The 19665-nt window shown below is 41.8% G+C and overlaps 1 protein-coding gene across 4 annotated transcripts in view; it reads left to right on the top strand.

Moving 5' to 3' along the window:
* tle5 (TLE family member 5, transcriptional modulator) overlaps positions 1-19665 on the top strand; it is a 44306-nt gene that overhangs the window by 13938 nt on the left and 10703 nt on the right. For all 4 annotated transcript variants that reach the window (XM_030432922.1, XM_030432920.1, XM_030432921.1 and 1 more), the window contains exons 2-4: positions 6096-6184; positions 11230-11293; positions 16545-16589. In XM_030432922.1, the coding sequence (XP_030288782.1) occupies positions 6096-6184; positions 11230-11293; positions 16545-16589 (198 nt within the window). The remainder of the gene's footprint in view (positions 1-6095; positions 6185-11229; positions 11294-16544; positions 16590-19665) is intronic.

Genomic DNA, 19665 nt, shown 5'->3' with positions numbered 1-19665 from the left:
TGCGCTAAATACTCCACTGGATATATGTACTGTATTCATGTATTGTTGGTGTGTCTAATCACTGCAGTGTGTTCTGTGTGTGTGAAGCTGAGCCCCCCCTGTAATCTCCATCCCTTCCCATTGCCTTTGTCGACTGATCTATGGAGCAGAAACAGCCTTAGCTTGATTCTTATTTAAAATAGACATTATGGTTCACAGTAGATTTCACATGGATTGGACCAGATGATGAGGCCAGGAAGTGTGTGTATGTGTGTGTCTGTGTGTGTGTGTGTGTGTGGTGGGGGTGACAATGAGTGGGCTTTTGGTTGGTTGGTGGGTGGGGGATGGGGGTGGGGCAGCAATTTCCTGAAACGATGAATCCCATTTATTCGCTGAAGACTGTCTCAATTGCCTCACCAGCGCACAAAGCTTTTTAATGCTTTAATTACGTCTCAAAGGAGCAGGGCAGAATCAAATTAGAGATTGTCCTACATTTAGGTGCTGTGTGTGTGTGTGTGTGTGTGTGTGTGTGTGTGTGTGTGTGTGTGTGATTGTGTGCGCCTGCGTGCGTGCCTGTGTGTGTGTATACACGCATACTATGCAGATTTTGCATGTGAAGAAAGTGTGTGTGTGTGGGCTGTTGTATCCTTGCGTATGATTCATGGCAGTGAATATTTGTTCCTCTGGCAGCCAAGCGTCATGCATAGAGGCTTATCACACCCCACACACAGATGCGCACAAACGCACACACACCTATTCAATTTTAAGGCTCTCTGTTTTGCTCTAACACACACACATCTTTCTCTGTCACATTCACACTGTATAGGCTATTCCTTTGTAACACATGCACACACGTGTTAGCCTAGCCTCTCTCTTGCACAACCACATTTTCACTCACAGCGTGTAGGTGCCTTTTTTGTCACAGCAGATGGCACGTGTCACAATATTACGGCAGTATTTCATTAACATTATGGGCATCCATCTGTTGTGGGCTTTCAGGCCCCCATAGAGCACCTTGTTTTGGTCACTGACAGAGAGGGAGATAATAAACATTGTTAGCTGTGTATATTGCCTGGAGCCAGAAGAGGACTGTGCAGTGTGGTTGTGCAGTATCAATAGTATCAGGCGTCTGCACTTTGCTGGACGTTTTATCCAGCATCCTGGCTTCTGATGATGACCTTCATAGATAATCACTGGAAGACCGTACTCTTTAACATATTTTTCATCATTGGTGAAACAAAACAATTTTATTCGATTGCGATAGTGCTTGGTTACACATTCAGCAAGATTCTTGTGGTGGACTTTCCTCCTGGGTGCAGGAGTTGTTTAATGTGATTTTTAATAAAACCATGAATTAAAACCCTTTCCCGTCATGTTAGCAGGGGTTGCGAGCTAGCATCACCTCCAGCCAAGTTTACAAATTATTGCCAGCCATCAGCCAAATATAGCAACATTTGATCTAGGGTCAGCAACAACATCCTTTTCACTGCAGACTTCTGATCTATGTTGGTAATCTGTGAAAAATTTTAAGTAGAAGGTTAAGTGTGACGGTTATCTTGTTGCCCCAGGCAACCAGGTGCTGACCACTGCCATCCACTCTCTTTCCAACCACTTCCTTTTTACTGTAGTTGTCAATGTTTGCAACCATTCCCACATTTAAAAATCCCCTGTATCTGTTGCCCTCAATGCAGAATCGTCTGCCTGAATGACAGCGCTGCTGTCAAAATGATTTAATCTAAACTGAAGGTGTAGAGTAAAATTGAAGGGCAGAGAAACACCAGATGACAACTGATGAGCATTAATAATTCACAAAACACATCTACCAATACTGAATAAGCTTAACCACAGCAAACAACATTGAGAAACAGCATCAAAGTTTTGGATTCAAAGCAGGGCTGATGAGTAGCAGGTACACAATGGGCAACAGTGTTTTCTGAAAATAAATAAAGCAACTCAGGTTTCTGAGTAACACATTGTACTTTTCCTCTAAAACAAAGACTACCTTTGAGTTTTTGTTCGTTTGCTGCTTCTCCATATGCCGTCTTCATGAATAAAAAAATAAGGTTAAAAAGTGTTGTTTAGAGTGAAATATCTTGACAACAACTAGATGGATTGTCATGAAATTTGCTACGGGTATTCGGAGTACCTTAAAGATGAAGTGTAATGATATCTGACTTTTAATGTAGAACTATGGTTTCCAGATGATGCATCATAATTATTTTGGCAATTCACTTAAAACAACCTTAGTTGTTATTTGTCTGTTTAAAATCAACGAATCAACAGCTAGAAGTTGTTATTTAAAACAAGTTTTAACATCTTTTGGATGTAGTCTGATAAGGTACATCTGCTGCTTTCTACATTTCCCTGTGTTTCCGACGTGTTTGTGATGTCAGCTGTGATTCACCAGAAAAACCAACAGAAAAGCAAACTTTTCTGCTGTCAATGAAAAAGCACTCAACCGCCTATTTCAGCAAGTTTACCTGCATAACTGCATATTTTTTAATTATTGGTGTAAGTATGGTATAAGAGTTTTACATTATAACTACAAATACATCAACATGTTGGCATTGTTATTTTAAGCATTTTAGTGTGATAATGTGAAGATCTAGCGGAATTGTCTGTGTGCACATACAACATCTCAGCTGTTAGACATCCAAAATCATTTAACATATTGAACTTGACCTGTACAATGTTGTAGAAGTTACTCAAATAAAGTTATAGTTCAGAGTTAATAATGGAGGGGACAGGGGTGTGTTGGTCTGATGAGCTCACAGTCCGACAACTAAACAGAGCCATCACTCATCAAATAGCGAATAAGTGTCCCACACTTCAAACCATAAACAAAGGTACAAGACCAAACAACAGTTGCGTGGTAGCAGGTAGTGTCTTCAGCATCTTGTATGAAAAAAAAAATAAGGCATTTATACATGGAGAAGTGTCTGTCACCCTGTCTGTCTTACCAACTCTTTCATATTTCTGCCCGAAAAACAACATCTGTCCCATGCAGCTCCTGCAGATGAATGGCAGTTATTATGTGATGTGATTCAGAGCAGAAAACTTCTTTGTCGCCTTCAACTATTGTTAAAAAAATCATTGTGACAGTCAGCCCTCCCGAACAAGACTTCAGGGACCCCTTTTCGCGAGTGAGAGGGTCAACTATTAACTGATGGCAATAATGTCATTTGGAGCATAAAACTCAACTTTGTCACTTTCCACGATGCATGGTGGGTCAGAATCTCAGTCACAACACATTATAACAGCATCCCTATGTTTATGAATAGTTGGCCGATACATGTTTAGATTAACAGGTGGAAAACGGGGGGAAAACACACAAAAAACCCCCACAGATGTCAACGTTATGATGTGTCCCGTCAAGCCTCTTTTGGCTCTGCAACACCAGCATGCTGTATGAAATGATATACTTGAGGAGCTATAAGCTGCCGCTGCTTGGTTCAGTGTGCACAAAGGCTGCATAAAGGTGAGGTGTCAAAGGGTTTCTGTCTCTCCCTGTGGAAATGGATGTCCTACCTGAGGCTGTTGACTGTGCGAAACTTTGTTTTTTTTAAACGTTTGCATACTGCGCTACACAGAGAGGAAAATGGATCTAGGGCAACAAGTTTACCCTGAGGCTCAGAGGGTGACCTGTAGGCACACACACACACACACACACACACACACACACACACACACACACATACACACACACACACACACACACACAGAAACCATGCCAGTGCAGGTCACAGTTATTGCAGTGTGAGTTGTCTGGCTGCCTGTAGCTAAGTACCTTTTGTTGACACAGGCTCTGTGTGGCACAGACCCATATAGCCGAGCTGCTGTTTGCTGAGCTTCGTTCATGCCATAGTGGCTGGAGAGATAATGGAAAAGGTTATTTTGCTTTACAGTTGGAGCCCCTGTCTCCGAGCAGTGGCTGGGGTTGTGTGGATTGGAGTTTTGTGTGTATGGCGGCATCATATATAATGTCAGCACTTCTCATGACATTTCTGTAATGGCTGGGGTCAGTGTGTGGCTTCACTGTTTTACAGGATTTGTTTTTATTTTTAGTTTGAATGAACCTACGGTCTGTATTTTTCCTTCAAACCCCAATGCTTCTGGAGGTGTTCTGTGTATACAAGATATAAAGTGTTACATCTCCAAACTGGCATAATACCATATGTATATATTTTTACCATGGGATGCATTAGTAAAAATGTATCCCCAACCCACAACCAGGTTAGAGCCAAACACCACCTACTGAGCCACAAAGCAAAAAATAATTCAGCCTCTGAAGCAGGCAGGTCTATTCCTACAACCTGAAGCAATCCTGTTGCTTAGCATATTCTCTGGCTGTGGCTCTGTGAATGCGAAGCAGCCTATTTGTAGTTAAAAATGAAGCTGAGCTACATGCCGTGGGGAGCAGGCTACAAAGCGTCAGGTCATTCCCAACAGCAGCGGAGCTAGCTTCCCGTAAGTGCTGCAATCAGATTTCTGATGGTTTTTTATGCCTGCTCAATCACAGTGGGAAAATGTCGATTTTTTTTTTTTTTTTTCTCCCCCACCTGACCCATTACGCAGCCTGCTGAGAAATAATGAGATTTGGTCCCTATTTGGGTTTGATGCTTGCTGTGCTCTAACACACAACCAGGCCATCCACCACTGCCTAGGGAATGTTGTGTGGACTGAATTACAATAGGGGCTAATAGCAACATCCAGGCTAGCTGAAGAACGAAGATGTACTTCCTGTATGGCATTTGGTGAACAGTAGTATCCAAAGTGCCTTTCAGTGAACATTTACAGTATGACAGGCCTGACTAGGCTAGTGTTGTTTACACAGGACAGTGTTTTGGTGCATGACAATGCATTGTCAGTGCTGATAGGTAGCCCTTGGCCTATAATTTGTCCATTGTGCACCAAAATGAAAACTTTTTTCGAGATTATATTTCAGAAAATTATGCTTGGGATAATGATATGATTATTAACTTTCTTGAATTGATGATTAATTGAATGGAGCCTCTCTATGATGTTTTTTGAGGATGACGTTGTTCTCTTTGATAAAATGCTATAACTGGTTGCCAAATATACTTGGGCGACTCACCCAAGTGAAGTCTATGTCTCGGAATCACTGCTCATAATTAAAAAATAACATGTATGTAGGTAGATAATGACTACAAGTTTCATAGACCTTGTTTCGATAATACTTAAACTTATGATTTGAATATATAGGCTATTTGGGATATTATCACCTGCCCCTACTCCACACATTGCAACATGTGTACAAGCTCTTCTACAAAAGAACAGTTGAGACTATTCTTTCATTGTGGCAAAGAGATGGCTGACGTCAGTGAGAGACTTTTTATTTGCACCTTAATCTTTTTAACACCTTACAGGTCTCAACCAAGTTCCCTATAATAATATTTATAAATGTGTGTTACCATCATTGTTTATACTAGCTAGATTTATTCTAGCATCAGTAAGTACGTTTACATATTGTCGCCCAAATTGAATGTTGGAATAACAATGAGGGCTGGAATAATAACGCACATTAGATTAAACACTAAATTGGACTCGGTCATGTGTCATCAATCAACAGGCTGTTACAGCTCACAACATGTGCTATTGTTCATAACGGCCATGGATAATAATTCTTATGTTTGCTTCAGCACTGTAAAGACGCTGCTGGTGCCACACCAAGGGCACAAACAGTCTGGGATATGTGAATAGAAGGTTAAATAGGGGTGTGTGAGTATCCATTTATGGCTAATTGTGGCTATGTGGGTTAGGTGCATAATTTCACAGTGATTGAGATACATAACAGAGCAGTGCATATGCAGGGGTTTAAAAATCTGGCAGAAACAATGGGTATCCATGTTAGTTTTGTGAATGCACACTTTTAGCCTTGAATCTACACAGAATTTTTTGTATTTGGCTGCCATACTTGGCAACCAGTTTCTTAGTAATATCGTACCCGTTGGACTGCATCAAATTGAAAACCGCTTGGTTTCATGTTCATGTTTTTAATTATTTCTCTCACTCTGTTCTATTTCTCTGTTGTTGACGTACACTGTCTCTTTCCACATGTTACTAACTTGTGTCCTCTTGTGATTTTTTTTTGGCAGGCTTCATCGCAGCAGCTGAAATTCACAACCTCTGACTCCTGTGACAGGATCAAGGATGAGTTCCAGTTCCTCCAAGCACAATACCACAGGTGCGAACAGAAACACTGACATGCACACAAACATGCAGAAATACAAAGGGGAAACAGTTGCATACCCCAGCCTGTTTAGTGCAGCTCTTTGTAATAAGGAGTATATCTCCAGGCTATACATGAATCACTTAGTGTTTTTCTTTATTGAACACATTTGTAACAGTAGCTACAATGTTAAAGTGTAGAATTGATCTGCAGTATGGCTGCAGGAGCCTGCCAAATCTTGTGAATGTATGGCCTGTTTGAACACTTAATTTCCCATCATATTGTCACATATGGTTACCCTCTGGAACCACCCAACTTTTTGTTTTACTGGATTTTAAATTTATAATAATTTCCTGTAAAGTTGCCTGGGAATAAATATATCATTTGGCATTAATTAGACAATTGGCAGATATCAATTAATAAATTCCATATAAGTTTATAAGCCTTTGACTGTAACATTAGTCAGTACAAGCTCAGATGTGCAAAAATGTGTCTAAAACAATCACAGAATTCCTTCACTCTGAAAGATAAAATTTGCAAATAATATATGAATAATACATGAATCTTTACTTCAGTTTAAATGGGACTCTTTCAAGAAGATTCCTCTGGACAACTTAAATAACAGTCTCAGAACTGAGTCTGTTTATATAAAGTCTGTTTGCTCTGAAGAATTTTAAAGAAATTATTTGGAACTTTTTAGGAAATGATGGAATCATAAGATAAAGCTTTGCAAAAAAACATAGCTTGAACTTGGGAGGCGCCTCAATAGTTAACTGTGATGAAATGAAGATGTCTGTCTTTGTTCCACTCACCTCAACTCCACAGCCACACTGCACTCTGAGGAAACATCCTTTATTGACTCATACGTAAATCAATCTCGTTTACCCTAGGCTATTGATCTCCCTTTACTGCTTAAATACCGCTACAGTGCCAGAAGTCTAAGGCAGTTCCAAAGTGCCTGGTTCAACCTCAGCTGATCTGTTTGATAGCAGTTAAAAAGAGGGGGGACGCCACAGGGTCTGCATCTCAGCGAGAGATCCTCTCTTTGTGAGAGTGGAGTCTTTGAAGCCCGCCTTCCTTCCTGAGGAGGTTGGTTTGTTTCTCTGTACCTGTTCTCCCAGAACCTTCCAGAGGCTCGCCTCTGCTGGTTTCAGAAACAGGCAAAGACAGATGAAAGCCCAGCAAATTGTGTGCAAAATCCCTGCTCTGGTCTGATCGCTCTTTTTTGTGGAGGATTCTGAAGTAGCAGTAACACCCTGCGTGTCTTTTTCCTCGCCTTTTGGTTTTTGTAATTCCCACAACGGTGAGCAGCACCGTTTAACCCTCTTCAGAGAGCCAGGGCGCAGTTGAAAGACTACCTTTTTTGTCTGAGCATACAGAACATGCATACAGTGTCTATTGACTCAGGAGGGGGGCTGGGATTGGGTGGGGGGCTTGGGAGCCACAGACAAGGCTTTGTAGCACTCTGTTGCTGTGCAGTGCTTGTCTGTTGCTGAAGCCTTTAAAAGGCAAATGTACCGCAGGCGTTCCCCTGGGTATAGTAGCAAGCACTGTAGCTGTCGCTGTCTTCCTCTTTCCTCCCCCCTCCTCTTCTGCCACCTCTCCTCCCCTCCCCTCGTTCACATGCATAAATAGATCAGGGAATACATAAATCAAAATAAAGATGACAGCAGGAGCGATTTAGAGACGGAAGAATCGGCAATAAAACTCCATCAAAGTGTCGTTTGAGAGCAGCGGTGCAGGCCCGGGGGCTGCTGAGCACCAATCAGAGGAGGCACGAAGCCAATCCCAGGTAGGTTGGCAGCGGGGAGGCCTGTTGTCATGACAACCCACCACACAGTCTACACATTTACACAGGGATAGCAGGAAGGTTTCTGATGTAGGAAGGAAGGGGGGCGTTTTGGATAAGTGGAGGCTGCTCATACACACAGGATTGGTGGCAGAATAAATCTGCCAATCAACCCTGACAAAGAAACCCCCATGACTGTTGAGCAGGTTGGATATCTGTTGCTTGCCATGATGAAAGCAACCATGATCATCCTATAAAGGGCTTAAATCCAGCAGAACACATCCTCACCTTTATATTGTGTTGGACTTTGGGGCCTCATTTAAGCACGTGTCACATGCACATCTTCATCCAAGTAGTTGAGTTCTGGCCACAGATCTAGACTGAGAGTCAGTGTCTATTGAAAAAGTGATCTGGGACATGAGCGATAGAATGAGATATACACCCATCAGCCACAACATTAAAAGGAGAACAGGTGAGGCAAATGACATTGATTATCTTGTTACATTGCAATGTTCTTCTGGGAAACCTTGGGCCCGAGTTCCAGACCAAGCACAGTTCCTCTTTGTAAGTACACTCCCTGAGGGTAGAGGGCCACCCAGCAGGACAAAGTGTCCTGCCACACTGCAAAAACAGTAATGGCCAGAAGAACGTGACAAAGCGCTCAAGGCATTGACCTGGCTTCCAAATTCCCAAGATCCGAGTCAGATTGAGCAGTTGTGGATGTGCCGGAACAAGTTTTGGTGGGTGGTGACGTCAAGTGGCATCCACATAAATGCCAGTGCCCAAGTTTTCCCAGAACATTGTGCTGTAACAAGATGATCAGTGTTATTCACTTTACCTGATAGTCCCTTAAAGGAGTCATCACCCGGAAATCGCAATTTCTCTCGTTAAATCATGCATATTGGTGTTGGACCTCTGTTGAAACTTGCCTGAAAAGCTGGAGTCTGAAAGTGGCTTATTTTTTTCGCTTTGGCTCTTTTTCCGAACAGGAATAGCGCACAGTAGTGCGCGTTCCTAAAGCACGAGATTTTGACTCTGCTCCTGTGTTGACGTTACCACAGGAGGCTACTTGCATATGCATCGGCTCACGGCCGTCCTCAGCCAGAGTGAGCACGCCGAATCTGCTTATTTCTCTGTCATTTTCACGCCATACATCGTCACCGCCAGCATTAAAACTCAGGTCTTACATGTAAAACACGAGTGTGAAAAGTAAGACGGGAAAAAAAAGAATTTACCATTCAGAGACATCCTGCTGTAAACGTGTCTCTTCCACCGTCCCTGCCTCTTCCCTCTCCCGTTCGGTTTCCGACTCTGGCTCGTACATAAATGCCTGAATTCAGTAAGGTTCGTCATTTAGTGTGTGCGCCATGACAGGGGGCTGTTTATGTTTTGGAGTCTGTGTGTGCATGCAGGCTCGCCCCCCATTCCGGCTCTGTCCTTCCTGCGGCCAATCAACGTGCGCCTCATTACATATTAATACAATGCACATCCGGACCGGTCAAAACCTCGCGCAGAGAAAGTCGCGGTATGAAAAAGTGTCAGAACAAGCTCTATGTTTTATTTTTATTTTTATTTTTTTTTTCTAATAAGTTTTAAGAATTGATCGAAAGCGATCCAAGAGGGACTGGATATGTAAAAAAACAGGTGATGACTCCTTTAATGTTGAGGCTGATTGGTGTACACATATAGTGTTACAATACTGCTCCATTTTCCTCATTCATCCGTGGCCAAAGCTATGCAGAGACATCACCCCAATAACATCTTTAAAACAATGACGTCGCCCCTCATTAAATATTTACCTTGTGTATCACTTCTTGGCGGAATAGTTACAGCATGATTTGAGAATGTTTAAAAATGTCTTAACTCTGATTTTCCGCAATTAAAGATAATTTCAAAAAGTATAATTGCACATGAGGCCATGGCTTGCCTTCATTCCATTGTAGAAGTTTTATTAAAAATGGCTCCTGGGACATCAGTGAATGTAATTGATCACACTGACGTGGGGATGCTGATATTAAGCTTTTAACTTTTACATTTAAAAAGGGGTTCTGTTTACTCAGTGTACTGAATAATGAGCACCATGAGAGCACACAGAATTCTGGGTCAGCACATGTTTTATAGTCTCTGTGCTTTCTTTCTTTTATTTATTTTTTTAATAAGAATGTGAAGGAATAGCTTTTAAACTGAGTGGCACAGTGGCACTGTACTGTATATTAAACTCAAACAGGACTGGTCCTCTAAACATTAAGTACAATTTTAAATGTTCTTCATGTTATTGTCATAACATCCATTAATAACAAAAGTCAAAAGTCAAACAAGGATGAACATTCAGCCAAAACTGCAAAAATTATAGAAGTGCAACCTTGTGTGTATGAGTAAGCTTATTGGCCGTGTGTAACAGTGTCTTCCCTCTGCCAGTTAAGACTAACAGCGATGAGTATTCAACCAGTGCTCACTGTAATCGAGCTGTCATTCCTGCAGACAGCTGAGAAGAACATCCCAGCATAAATATACACACACCATCAAACAGGTTTCAGACTTATCCTAAATCTGAAACTATCCACCATGTGCCTGCGCATATCTTTATCTGATCGGAGTCTTATCCCGTCCTCACATCGCGTGATGCCTCCTGAGACTGGCACGTTGTAACTGGCTGCTTCAATCAGAGGCACCGGGAGGAATTCTTTTCCCTTTTTTCCCCTCTGTCTTTTTCATTTGACGATCAGGGTGACTTGTTGACGCGTCCTCCTTTGTCCTGTCGCCTCGCGTGACATCAGCACTGACATGATTACAGCTAATGGCTGTCACAGGGACTGGGTCTCGGGAAACGCTCCGACTCTATATTTAGACTTTGTACTTCACTGCCTCTTCTCTGATTTAGAAAGCAGACATTTTGGCTAGACACATCTCTGGAGTTCAGAATAAGTTTGACCTCCTTCCTGTCAATCGACACATCGTGAAGTGCGGCAAAAAACGCCACCACTGACTGCTAAGGCTGAGGACGGCGGTAATGGTGATGATGATGGAGGCAGTGATGGTGATAAAGAGGGTAATGGCAGCGGAGATGATGACAATTGAGGGGCTGCAGATGATGATGAAGGTGGAGGCAGTGATGAGGGTTGAGGTGATGATGAAAGCCATGACAGTGCCGTCGGTGAAAACGGAGGTAATGATGATGAAGGGGGCAGAAATCACCTGGTGTCAGCACTTTAGAAGGAAGACTGTCGAGCTGACTAACAAGGTCTGACTCATTGCTCCTCTCTCTTCCCAGCTTGAAGCTTGAGTGTGACAAGTTGGCCAGTGAGAAGTCAGAGATGCAGCGCCATTATATCATGGTGAGTGAAGCTGTGTGTGTGTTGAGCTGATGACTTGTTTATCATTAAATGTAATTTTGCCACTGTATGTTTGACCAATGTAATATTTTATTCTCATGTGAACTTTAATCTGGTTGTTGCAAATACGGCACACACAAGATGTTTTTCTTTGCAAATAAATGACTTACTGTTGTTTTTATGTTTTCACCCTCTCACTTCTGTTTATTAATATTCTTTCTGTGGTCTCTTGACAGAGTAACTCTATGCTGAGACTAGGGATGTCCCGATCAGATTTTTTTCCCCTTGAGTCCGGGTCCGAGTCATTTGATTTTGAGTATCTGCCAAACCGCGTCCCGATCCGATACTTCTATAATACATTAAAAAAATTAAGAAGAGCGAAGAAACAGATCCAGGATGTCCCATATTCGTAATTGTATTCACCTTATTTTATCATTAACCACTTATCATAGGTGTGATTGGCAAAGGACAAAAAAGCAGGAAAATATACGGCTCCACTATGTCTCTCTTTACATTTATTTTGTCCCGTTGTTGGCTTCAGCTAAGAAAGAAATAGTTCGCCCCACACATCTAACCTCTTGAGCATTAGAGAACTTTTTTACCATTATTTTCTTTATCGTTACAGATTTTTTTTATGGAAACAGAATCTGTTTCAGAAGTCAGTGGGCCACATGACATGGAAGCTATTCAGAAAAAAAATCCTAATTTCTGCATATTAATATAAAATATTAATATATTATATAATATTCATATAAAATAGAGGAAGCACTAAAATACAATTAACGTGATCGGATCGGGACATCCCTTGCTGAGACTGTCCATACAAAAATGGAGCAACAGCATCAGTAAATTGATCACAAATGCTAATATCAACTTTCTAAGATATATCGAGTGTATTTTCAAACAAAATATACTTAGACACAGTACAGTTTATATTGATAGACTGTATTGTTGCGCTACATAACCCTTTTCTTCTGTAAAGCCATGCCAGTTTTCCTCTCTCCTCTCTCACACTCTCCATGCAACCTCCGTCCCACTCACTCAGCTTCTCCTGCAACATTTAGGGAGACAAAGCGTTTCCACTCTGTTTTCATCAGTCTATTTAAGCAAACACTTCCTTTTTTTTTTTTTTTTTAGTATATTTTTACCTTTATATGGCTTTATTGATAGATCAGCTGAAGATGTGACAGGAAACGGGATTGCATTTTATTTTTACAGTATGTTTTAATAAAATTGCTTGTAATATCTCAAATATTATATAATTATAACTGAACATTTAGCCCACATCTAAGAAAATAGAGATTTTTTTTGCAGTTACAGAATACAGTCCTACAAGAGCTCTAAGCTCTAACAGCTTTTGTTTAAAATAAATCCTTTTTTTCCCATCAACATAGCAAGTAGAAACTATAATGGAATAAATGTCAAGTAAGATTTGAATTTTGGATATATAAATCAATTCAGAATTGTTGAAGGTGAGAATCACAAGTTTATGTCTTATGCTAATCGACCCTAACCCCTCCACACCCAGCGAAAGCTGCAACAATACAACCATAGTTGTAATAAATATGATTTGTCCATGATTTTTTTTTTACTTCCTTTGTGCTTCTGGAGGAAGTATATCTGTGATTCCTCTTTCCCCAACCCCCTTCATTTCCTCTCTTTCCCCCCATCTCTCTGTCTCCTCACATACACATTTACACACACGCACACACACACACACACACACACACACACACACACACACACACACACACACACACACACACACACAGATGTGCTTGCCCGCTCTCTGCTCCACCTCAGGGCTAATCTCATTGTTGCTGGCCGTGGCTGTGTAGCCGTCTGATGTTTTGCCTCTAATTGATCCTCTGACTGGCTTTAATCTCATCTAATCTGTGCCGCCGCACTGCTCTCTCCACCATCAGCCAGCCAGCAGGCACACACACATGCACGCACACACATACACACTTCCTCTCTGTTTATTTCAGGCAGGCATGAGTGCATGCAATCATGCACACACACACATACGCAGGGCCATTGTTAGCCCGATAGTGGCAGAACACACACACAAAAACACGCTTTGACAGAAACTCACAATAATACGAACTGACTTTTTACATTCAGAGATGTCTTGTGTAACGTTGTAATATCTAACCTCTGACTCTCACAATTAAATTTTTTTGTCTTTACTGAGTGAAGTGTACCCAATTAGCCAAGTTAGGATTTCTTTGCTGGTTGGGAAAATGTCTGACTGGATGTGTCTACAGGGAGGTATTATCACTATTTTTCTGTAACTGCTAGCTATAGTATTTATTCTGGCTTTTTTGCATGCATGTAACAAATCAGAAAACTGAAGGAAATTGGACAAAGCCTCACACATCAAAAGAGTAACTGAAAGGTTGTTAACATTGTAGCAACGCTTGACTTTTCCATTGCCACTTTTGTCCAACTGTGCTGACCAATCATGTAGCCCGCTGAGTAGTTGTCATTATATTATTGAGGAGATACACATTTTTACACATGTGTTGTTGAGATCAAAATGAAGCCAAAGTCCAAAGACGGGACTGGCCCCCTCCATGAGCATTGAGTACTCATGTAATAATGTAGTAATCATTAATGAGTAGTCATGGGTTGGAACTAGGACTGAACGATATGGACAAAATTTCATATCTTGATATTCATGCCAGATATCTCGATATCGATACGATACGATATGACTACGGGTTCGGTGAAAACCAAGCATTTTTCAGAAAAATAAAGAGATTATTTTAAGCCATATACAGATGGTTGATAGAGAAATCTTTACCAAATAATCACAAACTCACTACAGAGACAAATATATTTGAAGTAACAACAGTAAAGGGAGGGAGAAGATCAAACGAACTATGTGCATTTTTACAAGATGAACGATGACATCCTAATCTGGAGAGAAAGAGTGAGAGTGAAGATCGAGACTCAGCAGCTTCAGGTTATCGCTGGTAAAGCTGGAATTTAGAAAGACTAAGAAGTCAGAGAATTAACGGATCAAAACAGAGTAGAAGGCAGCTATACGGTCTCAAATCCACAGAGCGAGCGGCCGCAGCGTCCGCTCCTGCTGCCCCAGCCAGCCCCCCCCCACACACCAGCCTGCCGCCTGCGCAGCCGTGTGAGAGGACAGGAAAGGACACCTTTCCCCTGATGATCTGAATAAGTCGCTAAATTAGTTGCTAGTCGCTTTTCAGAAATAACGTCGCTAAGAGGGTCTGAAAAGTCGCTAAACTAGCTAGAAAGTCGCCAAGTTGTGTGTGCGTCTCAGTCTCCGTCTCCCTCACTCCCGCCCTCATATGTTTGTCATTGGTTGGCTTCAGCTGTCGATCCACAGCAAGCATGAAATATGGTTTGTGGTTGGCTGGCCTTAGCGGTGCATTCAAGGGAAATCGTAAAAAGGATGTTTGTTGTGACTGCCAGAGCTGTACGTGCAATCTATATCGTTTATATCGTTGCTTTTTCGATATGAATATCTTGAATGTTCATATCTAGATATAGATACGATAACGATATATCGTTCAGCCCTAGTTGGAACGTGAACATGCTGACGGGCATCACAGCTGGTGTGATCCCATCGCAACAGCTGTTTGATAGAGGGGATGATCAAATATTCTGATCACTCACATGTCCTGTTGCCTTATAAGTATAGTGGCCAATTGTCCTAAATCCACAACATCTGCGAGCAATTGTGTAGAATCTTTTAGGATTTCACCATTAATTAAAACATTAATAAAGGTGTTTCTGCCTTTCAAAATGCTTTTACCTGCAGCATAGTTACCACAGTAACATCAAAGTAACCTGGTAGGATGTCAGTGAGGCAAATGGACCACTGCAGCTCTATTTTCCATGAATAAGTTTGCTGCGATTATGCAGACCTGTTTTTTTTTTTTTTTTCTATTTGACTGCCCTCATTTGGTTGTGATAATACACAGCAGTATAACCCAGATTATACTCTCATTGTAATCAAATTGTGTTATCAAAGCTCTGATTTACAATGTTACTTATATTTTCTTTTGAAAATACAAAGAGATTTTCCTCAGTCGAAACTGTCGTCAGATTCAGCTCAAAATGTAGCGATAAAATTGAACTATGTTTGCAATATGGCTTATCCGTCCTACACACACACACACACACACACACACACACACACACACTTTCAATTGCGCTTCCACTCCATCAGTGGCAGGCCCGGCCTTGTATCCCCACAACAACCCCCCACCCCTCACACACACACACACTCCTCTAATAGCATATCAGGTTGCCCCACTCCCCCGGCCAGCGGCAGCACCTCCATTTCCCCAGCGCTGTAATTACTTTAGGGAGCTTCCGCGTGGGCTCGAGCAGCTACAGAAAAAAAAAGTGTGTGTGTGTGTGTGTGTGTGTGTGTGTGTGTGTGGCACGCACGCTTTGTGTGTCAGTGCGTGCACATGCATTCATGTACAAGGTAGTATCAGTGTGAGACCGAACAGAAAACAACAATGGTGTGTGTGTGTGTGTGTGTGTGTGTGTGTGTGTGTGTGTGTGTTGTTTGTTTTCCAGTGACAGAGCCAGTCCCCCTGCAGACAGAGTGGGTGATTAACAGGGTTGACGCCTAGAGGGTGGCCCTCTCATTAACACTGAACACACACACACACACACACGCACAGACACACACACATTCGCAACAGAGGCTCTTTCTCTACTGACTCCCTCTCTCTCAGTTCCTTTTCCTATTTGAAGCCATGTGTCTCCTTTCCTCTTTGTGTGTGTGCATGCAGGCGTGATTATCGTGGGAATAGTTTTATAGAATCAAAATCTAGAATCTTGGGAGTCATTAGGATTTCTAAGATGTGGATTGAGCGTCTACTTCCTCGTCTACTTGTTGATGGATAAATGTATTCATTATCAGCCTGGACTTTACTCACCTAAATTTTAGGTTTGTGATTAAACATTTTAAAAATTGCGCCAATTATTTATAGTTGTTTACAGAGGGAATCTAGGAAATATCAATATTTTATTGTCTATGATTGCTGTAATGTGTTCTTTTGTATTTTTTTATATTTTGAATTATGAGGCACAATTTTCTTGTCTAAGTTATTGCTAAATCATACTTGTCTTGAGAATGCCAGCTAAAAAAGAGATGTTTTTTCCCATTACAGGAAATGCACACCACACAAATTGTGCATTAATGAGTATTTAAGACCTCTTATAACTTTTTCTTTTTGTTCTTCCCTCTCTTTTTTCCCAGTACTATGAGATGTCCTACGGCCTCAATATTGAGATGCACAAACAGGTGAGCATTGATCTATTCCCATCACATAACATGTCAAATTGTTTGTCCATGAATGGCAAATTGCAGATGCAAAAAATACTGGAACACAGAAAGATGCATTTTTTTGGTTGCTTGACAAGCTGGATTCATGCCTTTTTATGGAGGAAATTTGCTGTTACAATCTTGTGGTGCCAGTTAGTGTTAAAGGGTTTTATGTTGCTGTAGTTGATAACATTTGTTGGTCCTTGCACTCTGTGCCAGTGTAGATTGTGAGACTTTTTCCCATAAAATACAATTAAAACTTTTGTTTCTGTACATTTCTCTATGAATTTTGTATGCAGCATATTAAATATTCAAGCTGAAAGCCCCTATTGAGCAAATGTGTGGTTCACAAGACAAAGCTGTAAAAAGACAACATACAGTTAAAAAAATTCGACCTGCTAGAGCCCTGAAGGACGAGAATGAACGTCTGTGGCCCTGGGTGTTGCGGAGTCCCTCGCACTGTTGGCTTTAGTGGGCCCTTGTCATTGGCTTTTTGGCTGATTGAGCATGTTGAATCAGTATGCCTTTCAGTGGAGGGAAATGCCTGTTGCTGAAGTATCCATGAGTTCAACCATTTAACACGGTTCTTATTTTTGGTTTACCTCTGCCTGTTCCTTATTTGCAACATTTATCAAACATATTCTCAATTAGAAGTGCCTTTGTTTCTGCAGTTGCTGTATCTGCAGTCTTCTGGTTTCCCATTTAAAATGACAAACACAGACTACTGCCACCTGGTTGCATGGAGAGGTATTACCTTTGACGCAGGCACAAAACTTAGAAGCTATTTGGCTGTCTGCTGCACTATTTGCAGTGGGTCCAGGTGCAGTTTTTTGGCCTAGACAAACAGGACATGAGGCGATGCAACTGTCTGGGCCTTTTAAAGTAGTGTAAAGTAGCCAGAGCGAGTGACGGTAAATTCCTGTTCGAATGTTTTCTTCAAACACGAGTCTCCAGACACATAAAGCTACGCACTGAGATTTTGGTATGGCCATCATAAATATTTTAACTTTGTTTCTGTGAAAAGAATTGCTGTGGCAAATGGCTGTAAATTCTGCAGAGAAGCCAAGGAGAATTCTAGAGAGAAGTGAACCATTGCTTTTTAACTAAACTTGGTGCTGAGATTGAAGAGTAATTACTATTTTCTTTTTCATCGCTATATTTTTCTTTGCACCACTCAAACCAGGTGTGCATAAGGAAACAAAACAGTTTGTCATCGCATTCAGGAAAAAAGCACCACAGCAAGTTTGTTGAATTCATCCGACATGAATCTAGAATCTAGAGGTTTAGAATACAGAAGATGTTTATTTTGTTCTTCTGCCAACCATAAGCAATGTAGGCAGCTTCATTTTAAACTTTACGTACAAAAAATGCTTCAAGGTCTTCCATCAAAGCCCATCATTGCAGTTGCTTGTTGTTGATACTGATGAATCTGCTGGGGAGAGTTTCATGGCCATCTGAACCTTGGAGGTGTTCCAGCTGCCAGTCAGCTAACATTGTCTGTGCAAGCAAACAAGAAAAAAGAAAAAAAAAAGATTTCTATTTCCAGGACCTTGATCATCCAAAATAACTCCTCGCTTTTTGTTATTTTGTTGGTGTAGAAACAGCTGTGCATTCCCAACCGTATTCTCCCACTGTGCACCTGCAGCTCACTGATTGGCAGGTGTGAATTGCAGAGATAATCTCCCATCACGTTGGTAGTGTTCAGCGATATCTGAATGATGCCACCTGAGGCTGTGTGTAAAATGCAGGCGCTGAGGGGTTAGCTTTTTTGCTGTTGCCACATCAGTTTTAGTTCACTTCATACGCTGTTTTCTATAGACGTGTTCAAGGAACGGAATTTATCATCACCAAATCATGGAAAGTTTAGTTTTGACTGCGCACATGTGGATATTTGTCTGACAACAAATCATGAATTATAATGGATAGATAGTCATAACTTCTGCTACACTTTTCAGCAGCCTCTCCTAAAACATCCAGTGAAGTCTGCACAGATGGAATCAGTTGGCCATTTTGAAAAAGAAAGGGAAAGGAAGCCCTCATTCAGGCAGGGGAGGGGTGAGGAGCTGATATCATACATCAGTGTGTGTGTCTGAAGCCGGGGAAGTAATTTATGCTCAGCCTGTAGGAGGGAGAGAGCTATGGGCCTCCAAAGGGCCAGCCCTTATCGGTGACCTCGTCTGGCGCTGCCCGTCCACACAAACGCACACACACACACACACACACACACACACACACACACACTGTCTTATGATTGACGGCACACTCTGACAGCCATATTGGGAGAGCCGAGCACACTCTGACAAATGGACACACACGCACACACAGAAGTAGCAGCTTCCATGATTTAGAGACCTTCACATATATGCAGCCACACAAAGTCAGAAGGAGGAAGCACAGGATAGGGACCATTACACACACACACACACACACACACACACAGGCTGTTACAGACAAGCATGCACACACACAAACTTCAGCTGTGTGTGTGCTGTTCATCACACCCTTTTCCTTTAACTGACAGGGATGAAATTCACAGTCACGAGTGCAGTTCGTATGTGTGTGTGTGTTATACATTTGCTCATGTGCCTTTCCTTTTGGTTGTCTGCAGTTTTTAAAAATGTGTGGGTTGGTGGGTTGACATCGCCTGCACGAGCCCCTGTGTGTCTCTCTCAGCGCATATGCTCGTTTATTTGTGCGTGTGTACGTGCATGCTTTCTTTGTGCACAGTGAGAGTGGGTGCGGAGAGTCGCTAGTTCTATTAGAGAGTTGAAATTGAAAGGGGATGTGTGGAAACGAGTGTCGAGGAGCGTTCATGTCTAGGCCTATTGTGCACAGCCATCCCCCACCTCCTCCTCCTCCACTTCTGCTCCTCCTCCCCCTCCCTCTCCACCTCTGTCTCTATTTCCCTCTTTCTTTTTCTCTCGCACTCTCACACATTCAATTGCTCCCTCTTGATCACTCTGTCCCACTCAATTCAAAAAATGCCTCTCCACTCTGTCTGCTCTTGCTCTCTCTCTTTTTTTCTCTCTCTCTTTTTCTCTCTTTTTTTCTCTCT

The sequence above is a fragment of the Sparus aurata genome, chromosome 11 (genome assembly GCF_900880675.1).
Source record: "Sparus aurata chromosome 11, fSpaAur1.1, whole genome shotgun sequence".
NCBI lineage: Eukaryota > Metazoa > Chordata > Actinopteri > Spariformes > Sparidae > Sparus > Sparus aurata.
This window is presented reverse-complemented; position numbering and strand designations above follow the sequence as displayed.